This window comes from Polyodon spathula, chromosome 23 (genome assembly GCF_017654505.1).
Source record: "Polyodon spathula isolate WHYD16114869_AA chromosome 23, ASM1765450v1, whole genome shotgun sequence".
NCBI classification, from domain to species: Eukaryota; Metazoa; Chordata; class Actinopteri; order Acipenseriformes; family Polyodontidae; genus Polyodon; species Polyodon spathula.
In genome coordinates this window covers 5,946,578-5,958,817 of record NC_054556.1, presented here as the reverse complement: position 1 = coordinate 5,958,817, position 12,240 = coordinate 5,946,578, and the positions used below count along the sequence as shown (strand labels likewise).

At 36.5% G+C, this 12,240-nt stretch overlaps 1 protein-coding gene across 1 annotated transcript in view; it reads right to left on the bottom strand.

The window, feature by feature from the left end:
* Nucleotides 1-12,240, bottom strand: part of LOC121298082 (receptor-type tyrosine-protein phosphatase gamma-like) — a 168,554-nt gene that overhangs the window by 121,550 nt on the left and 34,764 nt on the right. The window contains exon 2 of the mRNA XM_041224887.1: nucleotides 10,517-10,627. Within this exon, the coding sequence (XP_041080821.1) occupies nucleotides 10,517-10,627 (111 nt within the window). The remainder of the gene's footprint in view (nucleotides 1-10,516; nucleotides 10,628-12,240) is intronic.

Here is a 12,240-nt window from a genome sequence, read left to right as displayed (position 1 = left end):
TGTTGACTGTATGTATGTGTGTGCGTGCGTGTGCAAGGCAGGGGGTTGTTTGGGTGGGAGGGGGTAGGTTACAATGTGTGAACCTTCATACACCACATCAGATATAATAATCAGGTATGCGTCACGCTGATTTAACCATCACATACACTAACTTCAAGATCATGTTTATTGCCGGCAACTTGCCTTAATTACAGTTAGATTACAAATTTGATCTAAAAATAATTGGATTATAAAAGTGAGCGTACCTACAAAGTTAATTTAAAAAATATACAACATAAAATTAATCTGCTGGGAAACGCAAGGCATTTGTCATGTTTTAGTTTATTTTGACTTACTTTCTCATTTTCCTTAACTGTTCTTTTTCATTATTCCCCCCCCCAAATCCCCCCCTTCCTCTCAATCTCAAATCCTTCCCATGTCCCTCCAGGCCTATGAACTACAACCCAGCCTCACAGACCTGCACAGAATGTTAAAAATCCTTACTTTTGGCTTCAATGACTATTTCATTTAGAGTAATTTTAAAAAGTGATCTATTGTATCTGCCCTATAAAGGTAAGCGGTAGGTGCTTCAGATCTATAGCTGTATCCAATTCTCACAACCCCTCCTATAGGAATCCTCTCTGCACTTGCTGGCACTGAAGATGGTCGATTCTGGGCTTCTGTCAGTTTTCACTTGAGGTTATATCCAGCCTTGGTGTACAATACAATGCAATACAATACAACAAACCACAAATTGCACTGCTGTAGTTCTGACTGATGTAAACATGCCTGCTCTGTAGAGACCCCAAGTTTCTGACTTCTCTTCAACAACTGTAACTGCACTGACGTTTGTGAGCTGCTGCACTGAGAAAAATGACCCTGGTGAATCTGTTTTTGTTAAGTGAACTGTTTATTATAAAACACAGCATATTAGAAGAGGGGTTGGGGGGGCAACTATTAATACAGAGAATGTTGTGCTCTTCCACTTCTGATGAATAACATTTAATTAACTGAACAGCAAAAGCAAATCAGTTCTGACCAATATTCCCATTATGTAGTCCAGCTGCTCCAGCAAAATGTCACGCTAAGTGGACGTTAATTCAGTACAGTTCTGCCAGACCGAAGCCGAGTGTAAGAGCACAACACGTCACTTTGGATTCTGAGCCGTGCTGTGATTAGAATAATCAAGTTATCAGAGAACCGTCTACACATCAACTAAGGGACACTGGTCTCACCACAAGGCCTCGCCAAGGCAAATTAGCCTTCTATTTAAGATCTGCAGTATGTTCCTTATAACTGTGCATTTTCTAATTACAAACAGTGCCACAATTGAAGGGCTGTCAAAGGTTCACCACTTTGGACTGACAGTTTCAGCAACAAGCACAGAACCACCTGGGGCATTCACATCATGCAGTGTTTATCTCATGCAGTCATTATCAACACATCATAATGAGAGCTGACAACACCACTTAAATACAACGGTGTGGAAATCTGCCAGCTTTGCTCGAATGAAGCCTCAGCATGGAAACATTTGCAAAAAACTTTTGGTGTACAGTACATGATACGTTTTCCTAAGCCTGACTGTGGCGAGATGCTTACCGGATACGAAGCCTGATGCTTTTCAAAAGCAATGCCACTGGCAGAGAATTGTGTCCTATTGTTTAAGGGAGACACAAATTCCCTACAAACACATGCTATTCCCTCATCACCACTCTTTCATTACTAGATCATTAGAATTTCAACCCACAGCTCATATCGAAACTAAACTGCGTCTCTAGAAAGAATAAAGAGATATTTACCCAGGTAGTTTCCACTTCTTTTGAGGGGAGGGAGGTTGACAGTTTTACCCAGTTGGTTTTCTATTGCTGCTTGCACTTTCTGTGAATATTTTAAATAGACTTTATAAAGTGCTTCCTGCAACCAGTTGTAATGTGATTTAACTTATACTTACGAGAGACTAACTTAAATTTAACTTAAACTTACGAGAGAGCAATGTAAAACTGAACTACAATGAAGCCCACAGACACATAGAGTAAAAACAATATTAACAGGTTTGGAAGGGCAATCTGTCTACAGGTTCTACTCTGATATATACATACATTAGATAAATTCTGGTCTGGAGAGAACTGAGATTGCTTCCAAGAAATAAAAGCATGACGGATTGCAGCAGCAGATACTGTACATTTGAAGGTTATGATAATGGCACACTGGTCCTTCAATAGGATCCTGTCAGAGTTTTGTCCTAACTGATCAAGCAATTACACTGGTAACATCCTTGTAAACTTAAGTACCATAACATGTCACCTCCCTCAATATCAGAAGATTGTAAATGACATGCAGGGGAGTTTAATAAAATCTGTGATCCTCTGGAAGTCCATAAGAAAAAGCACAATAGAAAATCAAGATGGCCTAGAATGATGTATTCCCTCAGTCCTCTAGATTTACAGTGGATGCATCTTGTCATAAACCACATCACAACTGCATAAGCAGCTCTCTGGTCTGACGTAAATAGAGTACGCAAAACTACAGCAATTCATTTGTGAATAAAAAGAATGCATTAGTATCATGGTGTGAGAGTAATAATAAAAAAAATGCATACACACTTTATAAACAGTTCTACACAGTTAGAAACACTAAAGTCTCACGCTCTCCAAACATACATTTATTTAAGGGCCTTGCAGAAACATTTACAGCTGTGTCATTCTGTACTTCAAGCACTATTCTGATAATGTATGGCAGCACTCTGAAAAATGTAAGCAGGATGATCCAAATGAAAAATTAATTCATTTCACAGGTGAAGTCTGACTGAGCCTGGTTTATATTTCAAGTATAATTAATGGATTCGTACACCTTTTCACAGGGAATTACATCAGCACAGACACAGATATGGAACAACGTTTCTGCTTTTTAAACATCTAGGGCTCCTCTTAAAAGAGGAAGTAGCTCCCAAGTCTTTTCATTGGTTAAAGTACTTTGAGTTCAGGAGCTGCTCTTTGGTTATAGTTGCCGCAGTCCAGTCAACTCCAGAGATCAGCTAATGGTTGTATATTACCAGCAATAGAAAAGGAAATGTAATGTTCTCTCACTCACTCTTATTGGAAACCATGTTGTGTTCCTGAAAGGAGAATGCACCCTCTAATCCAGTGGTGCATAGCGTGGGGCACGCAGCTATGAACAAGGCAGTTCTGTAAAAATTAAAGTTTTTTTTTTTTTGTGCTCGTTTCTGTGTGTTTTGTTTAAGCCGTTTATTTTTGTTTAATTAATAAAACACTGAGCGCCGCAGAGCCTCAGTTTTGCCCCATACGTTTTGTGTTTTGGTTTAATTTCCTGGTCTGAGGTCTGAGCCCTCACTGCCACAGGGCGGTTACCTTGCTCCAATGGACAATTCCATGGGCCAAAGTATATTATGTTTTATTATGGGCTTGTCTGATATAAAATGACTGTTAGTGGTTATTTACACCTCTTCGATGTTTCCATTCATTAGACTTCTGTCATCATCAGTCTGCTTACTGAGCCTTACCTGACCTACAGTGGTTACTACCTGAATGCTTGCCAAACACTGCATATTCATTCTCCATGCCTGAATTGTTAATCCTAAAATTAATTATGGACTGAGCCACTCATAATCCAAAACACACGTTTAACCCTTTGACGTACCCAGCACAGGCTAATCTCACTTTAGAACATTAAATGAGCTGCCACCATAGTCTCACAATAGCAACAATGTAATACAGTTCTCCCCCTACCTCAGCAACAGTTAGAGCAAACATTGTGCCATCAGCATCCTCTGCCTGTAACGTACATGTAAAATGTACAGCAAGTATGAAATACCTATATGCAGGCAGCTCCACTACAGTATATCCATATCAAACATTCATATCAAATATTTTGCTCTTGTAGGTAAATGTACAACAAAATGACAAACTGCTTGGGATATTCTCCCATTAATTTCAGAACATTTTGTAGAATGTGCTGTTATGTAAGCGCACAGCCACAATCATTCTTAAACATATCTAAAAAAAAAAAAAAAAAAAAAAAAAGAAGAAGAATTCCAAAAACACCTTACTGCATTTAACCCAGGGCAATGAACACCATTTCATTCGTGGAATCCCACATTTTCTCTGTTTCACATACAGCAGGAAATCATTAAAAAGTGGGTGAAAAAAAAAACCTCAAGAAACTGTGGAGATCTCACAGAGGTCTCCTGGTAATTGAGGATTTCCCCAGCGAGCTGGGGCTGGCTGAACCTTTGAAGTTGGCTGGCATTCTAATGCAGTTCAGGCGCACAGAAGTTAAACACTCAAAGCAAACCTGCAGAAAAGCAGGAACTCACAAGAACAATACACACTCAGCGAGGGCGAAGTGATTAGCACCCCAGAGGGGCATCAATACAAATTCAATACAAAAATGCTCTGAGTTTCAAACGTTTCCAAAGTAAAAGAAAATGCTCTTTCACCTATAGGAAGTATTCACGCACCCACGTTTTCACAGTTTGTTGTGTTACAACCTGAAATCATTTAAATGGGATTTTTTTTTCCTTTGCTTTACACAACCTACTCAACACTTTCAATGTGTAAAACAAACAAATCAATTAAAAATAAAAACCTGAAAAGTGTTCACCCCCTTTGCTGTGACATTCCTAAATAAGCTCAGGTGCAACCAATTGCCTTCAGAATCCACACAATAAGTTAAATGGAGTCCACTGTGTGCAATAAAAAATGTTCATGATTTCAGATTAAATGCACCTGTGTCTGCAAGGTCCCCTAGTTGGGTAGTGCATTCAAAGCAAAGATACTACCATGAAGACCAAGGAGCAATTCTGGGATAAAGTTGTGGAAAGGCACAGATCATGAGAGGGGTATAAATAGGCTTCAAAAGGCACTGAACATCCATTGGAGCACAGCCAAGTCGATCATTTTGCCCAATACATTACAATAATAGCTTCCGTAATTACATGCAAGTCATATTTTTTTATCTAATAGGAGGGAAAAAAATATGATATACTGTAAAATAAATTGAAATAAATTGAATATGAAATACACAGGTAGCATATACAATTATTTTTTAAATGTTTTTTTTTTTTTTTTTTTTAATAGAATCACTGGTTGTGTGTTCCATCTTTTAGAGGTCCCATGTCATTAATTAATTACACAGTATTTAAAAATCCAAGAGAGGGCCCTATTTATCACAGACATTGCTTATCCATGGGACAAAGTGATTCCATAAGCCTCATCAGCACTCAACCAACAATAAATGTAAAAGCTACTCCTGTGGACTCATGTTTATTTCAAATATCAAAAAGAATAACCTAACCTAATCCTTTTCGAAGAACTGTGGACTTAAACATTTCAGAAACATACTGTACTAATTTAAAAAGTTGATTTTTTGCTTTGTTTTGTTTTTAGAGCTGCACAGTGTGAAGAAAAAGAAAAAAGAAATCAATGTGCCTTTTTCAAAAGCAATGTACAGTATAGTATAATCTATAATCGCCATTTCTATAAATCTCCACTTGTCTAAAGCCATTGAGCAATATAATACCAAAACCAAAAGCTAATGCTAAATTGCCTCGCAAAGTCGATAGAAAAAACGGATGAGACACATTTTCTACCTTTTAAATTACAGTTCAACGTCTATTTATTGGAGTGCTGCTAAAAGGCACAAAAGGGTTAGAAATGAATATCAAGAGTATTAAAAAATGTCAAAAGACATTAAAGTGTCTAGACTTTTTTTTTTTTTTTTTTTTTTGAACAGCAAAACTTTCTATTACATAAATTATAATACCCATTTCACTGTTTTAAATGTTTTACAAACAGGTATAGATTTGCAGTTCAAATAACACATCTCTTCAAATACGGGCATTTGTTGATTTCAAGCAGTGTGCACCTCAAATGACAACATTACCCAGAAAGAGGAAGTAATGTAGTTGGACAGGCAAGGTGACTCTCTTTAACACTTCATTATATTATAGTGCAGTCTAAACAGGCTTACCCCAGTTTGACTGTTAACCACATTTCTCCACTAGCTAAGAGATAAACAAAAGAAGTACTCCATCACAGTTTAATGGTTTGGGGTGGGTCGTGTACGAGAGTGTGGCGCGCAGAGGTTGTGTAAAAGTGTGTGTTGTGTTTCTGTTCAAACTGTTATTTTGTTCCTGTGTGTTTGGATTTAATTCGTAAATAATAAAAGTGTGCAAAACTGCAGTTAATGTGTCTGGGTTGCTTTTACTGTCAATCATGTTACCACAACATATTTTATATATTATATATATATATATATAAAATCAGTACCTATGACGCGTCCTCAGTGATCTTCAGTATTTCCAGGAAACTAGTCTATTAAAAAACATGTTTAAGACTTTATACTACTTGACTTGTAAAATCAATACAGAAAAACAAGAATAAAAAAGTAAAAAACATACAGCCCAGCAGTAATGTGCCCTTGAAATACGTCCAAAAATCTGAAGCATTTTGAAATACAGTAATGCACTGTGAAACGTATTCTTTCAGTGCAATTACACTTTTAATATCAGTACTGCTTCAGTTCTCTGGGGAATGCATTTCTTACTCCTCTGTGTTAACAAAGGAACTGTCAGATCTTGTCAAGGATAGCCAACTAGAGTCCATGAATGTTACATTGCATAGACAAATTAAGAAAGGGACTGAGGAAAATCTCATATAAAAACAACCTAAATGAGGAATTAAAACCAACTTCCAAGCGACAGAAATACGATGATTTGTAGAAGTCGCCCCGTAAAGTGTGCACAGTTCAAGCCAAGAGTAATGAAATGAAGCGAATGCAGAGCTATATCAGAGGATCTCGAAGGTCAATGAATCTATAACAACCTATAGCAGATGTGGTTTTGAAAGAACTGAATGAGAAGACGATGGGCATCAACTACTTTACAGAGTAGCATTACTGTCAGGAACAGCTGTCGTTAACATACAGTTTTATCTACCATGGCAAGTTTTACCACAGCAGGAAAAATGCACTTTAAATTATTCTATTAAAACAATCATTTAGCATGCATGTAAATATGCTATTTTACAAGAGATTCAGTCCCACAGTGTATATCATAATACTAAAAAATCCAACAGGCATATTAACCAGAAAGAAATGAATTGTAGGACGCGCAATGGGGAGTAGTTGATTTAAATGTACTGACTCTTGGGTCACATTTATGCTGTACATCTGAGATAAATAAAGCAGAATCTGAAAAGAAAATCAGCCTGTTGTGATGCACTGCTGAGCATAGAAACCTCATGAATGGTATATTTATTTTACCAGTACCAACCATGACTGTTCAATATAGGGTTATTGTATTTATTCTTGAAGTACTGTGCCTGAAAGGTATTAGAAGGTTCGAAGCCAGGAATTCGAAGATTGTTTTAAACCTTTGACAGTTCGTCAGACGTCATTCATGTACTGTATGTTTTTTAAAAATGCCTTTCTGTTAACAGAAATCGTTTCATAATGTGTGAATACTATAAATCACACATTAAATATCACTAATGTGCAAAATTCAATCTTTTGATTTGTATAATGCATACTACCATGTACATGTATGTATGTATGTGTGTGTGTGTGTGTGTGTGTGTGTGTGTGTGTGTGTATATATATATATATATATACACACATACATATATACACACACACACACACACACATATACACACACGCATACATACACAGTGGTAATCAGTAAGGGTTATAGTGTACTGTAGATTGAGGGACAACTGCCAAGTTTAAATTACTATTCTTTTTCATCCTGCAATTATGAATTATTACTATCAACAATTAGTACAATTAAAATGTACTTGGTTACATAAGCGTTATTATTATAGTAGTACTGTAGCATGAGGCTTTGTAATGCAGTTATTGACACTGCAAAAGTCTGGTTTCCTTGTTTTGTTTTGTTTGTACTACAAATTGCTACCACATCTTGCCGTCTCTCAGAATAATCACTTTAATTCTAACTATAATCTATAAGTTAATTTGCTAAGCAGGGAATTCATTTAATTACTGGACCACAGGATGTTATTTTTCTTTACTCAATTGGCCCAAAATGGGCTGCCTATGGATTTGTGATCAAATCCGGCCTGCGGGTTTAAAAATCTGAGAAATTAGGATCGTAAACTAATAAACTAAAGAACCACTTGAATTCACGGTTTGGGAAAGACATTTCAATATACACAGTAACGTGCCCAGTTAGAAAAAGGAAAAGGCTTTGAGCTCTGCAAACTTCAAAACACAATTATTGCACACACTAGATTAGGACAGACCGAATCAAATATTTTAGGTCCCAAATAATATTGACTGTTTTGCTCCAAGCATGGCTTAAAACTAATCTTGTTGACACTGCCTTAATATTGTTCAAGCACAATCTAGCAAAAAGCTCCCAAAAACGTGATTCATCGTGTACAGTATGTGTTAAATGACAGTGGGTGTTAATCTGACTACTACTTCATGTTACATAGATTTCTACCATTGATGGGAGGGCCTGGGTCCCTAAAGCAATTTTTTTGAATTAAAAAAAGGCTGCAGTGGTGAATAATGAAAAAAAAAAAACACCCAAAAGGATAGCTGGCAATGTAATCACACTTGGCATGTGACCCTTTCAAATTTACTTAATATGGATTAAGGAAGTGTCATTCCGCGAGTCAAAAAGAGTGGTTTCGTCTTTCCTCAGGCACACGCCCATGGGATTTCTTCAGAAATTATTAAAACAAAAACATTGTGTGTTTGCTCACAGCAATCCAGTACAACACTGACGGGACCATCTCAGCTGTCACTTTCTGCCATTTGAGATTAATTTGAGAGCGTGTGATATAATATGTCAGTCGTATTTTATAGTTTAAACAGAGGAAGCAAAGATTATATGATGTAGGCTATTTATTAAATATTGGGACACTAGGTTGCTTTAACTTCAGTGTATTAGGATAAGACTCATCAACACAAAGATTGTGGATTTGACATTAGTCAAGTATTAACAGAATACAAAACAAGTACTATTTTATACCTTAACACTTTCCTGTCCCAACTGACCATCACCCCACAAACTGCAAATTGTACATATGATGTCTGCACTCATTCCAAATGGTTCTACATTTGTTTGCTCCAATATTATTCTTGGAGAAGGCATTCTTCTTTGGACAGTTGCCTGAGTTACGTGATTCCAGAAAAATCTTACTAACTTTTCAACTTGAACCTGAACCGCAGAAGCAGATTTTACTTGAATCAGGAATACAAACAAATGGCCAAGACACGGCCTTCTCCAGATGCAAGACATACATATTTAAGTATACATATTTAAGAATATATATATATATATATATATATATATATATATATATATATATATATATATATATATATATATATATATATTCTCTGTATTGGTTCCCACTTGACCATTGCAGTATTCTTCAGGATAAGTCTCTTTAGTCATTTAAGAGTTACTGGTAAATCACTGTTCTTCCTCCCTCGTTACATTCAGTTCATTAGCAGCCAGAGTAGCAGGGAAACGTTGCAATTAGTTAGCACTAATCAGGAAGAACTGGTCAATTGACAACTATGGAGTCGCTATCTTCTCTACACAAAACAAAACAGATTGACCCTTTTTTTTCTTTGGGGCAGGAGATATATCAACAGACAAAAGGATGCAAAAAGCAAATAGATGTGGTGTAATTACAGATCCAGTGTATATATTTTGTTCTAAGGGAAATTTGAAAGGATAAAGTAGTACATAATTCTGTTCTAAAATGCCTCATAATATTATTAATTGGGAAACAAGACTATATGCTGGATTTATGAGGGTAGAGAATGTAGACTCTACAGCACCTATTTCCAACACGGTGTATTTTTATGAACTGCAGGAATTGTAATTAAGTAACGAGACCTCTGCAGCTGCTTCACCTGAAAGGGGTTGCAGTAATGGATTGAGACAGGCTAATTCTGCTGATGTGATAACCACCTTATATGGCCGTTCTTAAACACTGTACTGAAATGATTATGGTTTGGTTTGCACACTACAAATTACTGTTGTCCTTAGGCATAACAGCATTAGATACTGAATACATTTGTTAGATCAGAATAGTTTGATAACCACTGTTAAGTTAATTATTAGGGACCATCACAGTTGCAAGGAGTACCAGTAAAAAGTTTAAAAATAAAAGGGCAGATTTTCAAAGCCTTTTACTCCAGAGACTAAATTACTATTTTTTTAAAAAAGATGATAACTCCTGTTAACAAGAATTTTAAGACAGTTGAAGTAAGTCAGGTAGTTAATTTCTCATTTTGTAACTTAATTTTATTTATTTTTTTCAAATGGTTGAAAAATACTCTTGTATGTTACATTGTGGAATAAAAAAGCATGGAAAATCAGCCCCAATACATTTTTTCCCTTTTGGTACAAAATGGCAGCCTGTAATATGAAAAAACATATTTTTTTCCAACTCTATTACATCAAATCTGTTATATCTGTTAATAATCCCTATCACCAGAGGAGTCTTTTACTTGTCAGGCTGACAGTCGCTCTCACCTGAATAGGCCCAGTAGGGATCTCCAGGCTCCCGCCTCCTCCTCCTCCGTAGCCGAGCAGCTCTTCCAGGCTCCTTTCCTTGTAAAGATCCAGGCTGACCTCCTGTCAAAGCTAATAAGAAGAAAACGATGTTATACAAATACAGATTTTATTTATTTATTTATTAATGAAAACCAACTGCCGCATTTAAAAATACATGTGAAGAACTATTTTAAATGTAGCAGCTCAGTCAATAAACCTGTATATTTGTCACTTAACTCTCTTAAGACATTGACATGCAAAAACGTGCTAAAAGCTTTTCATTGGAATTTATTCAATGCTCTGAAAACCGGCAGTCTTTGCAACATACAGTGTAGGCCAAGTAATCTATCTTCACTCATGACAATTCATTTATTTTTAAAAAGTATTAAAACACAGAGACATGACAGTTTATTCATTGCCACTTCATTTGCTTTATTGTTTTTTTAGTTACTTATTTATTTTTAATACTTATGAATCTCAATGTACATGCCTGTACATAATTCCATTTGTCAGTTCCGATAACCAGCCCAGTTTATTTTGGGATACTCTGATGTGAAGAGGATTGAAAGTATTAGGCTGGAGTCACTTGAGTAGACTTCAGCTTACTCTGAAAACAATGCAGTGTGACAGTACCTAGGGTTACTGCCATTTTGTATTCCACAGCACTGCACTGAAAGGGACAAACCCATTACTGCAGGAGATGAAATGCAAAACAAATAGCATGAAAACTATAATACAAAATATTTTTTTGTATAAAATATTGGACTTCTAGGGAAACAAAACACTTTCAAAAGGGCACTATACAGTGCATATGATTATAAACTTTATAGAATGGCAGGGTTTCTTTTTAGAGTCAGCAGTTCTAACCATGTGTTCTTATAATGACACTACCCCATCTTTTGGTTTTTGTTTCCCTCCGTTGATTTTTGGGGGATATAAGCTCAAAACGTACCAGTGCATGCCAACGAAGGCACATGCTATGGTTTTTCTATGAATTACATTATTCATTTAGAATGTTCTTAGAACAGAAAATGTAAGTATGCCATCCCTACTGTTTTTAAAGCTCCTGCCCTACTGTGAAGCAATTCATCTGGTTTGTCCATTATATCTGTCTGAGCCACCAAACCCCTACTATCCCTTTCTAAAAATAATCATGTACACTTCAGGCACATTCTGTTTAATGGGCTTAACAGAATAATAATAAAACATGTCTACAGCATTATTTTGCACTCTAAAAATAAGGTCACCCAAAGCCATTACACAGTCTACCAAAAGAAGTGGTGAATATTATATCTGTTAACAGTGGCCATGCTAACTCTTCTAACATGGGATCCTGTCTACACCCAGTTCTATAGCTGGGTGTTACCAATGCACACAATGGTGAAATCAGTTGCCCAGGATCGTACAGTAAAGCTGGCATTCATAAGAACATAAGAACATAAGAAAGTTTACAAACGAGAGGAGGCCATTCGGCCCATCTTGCTCGTTTGGTTGTTAGTAGCTTATTGATCCCAAAATCTCATCAAGCAGCTTCTTGAAGGATCCCAGGGTGTCAGCTTCAACAACATTACTGGGGAGTTGATTCCAGACCCTCACAATTCTCTGTGTAAAAAAGTGTCTCCTACTTTCTGTTCTGAATGCCCCTTTTTCTAAACTCCATTTGTGACCCCTGGTCCTTGTTTCTTTTTTCAGGCTGAAAAAGT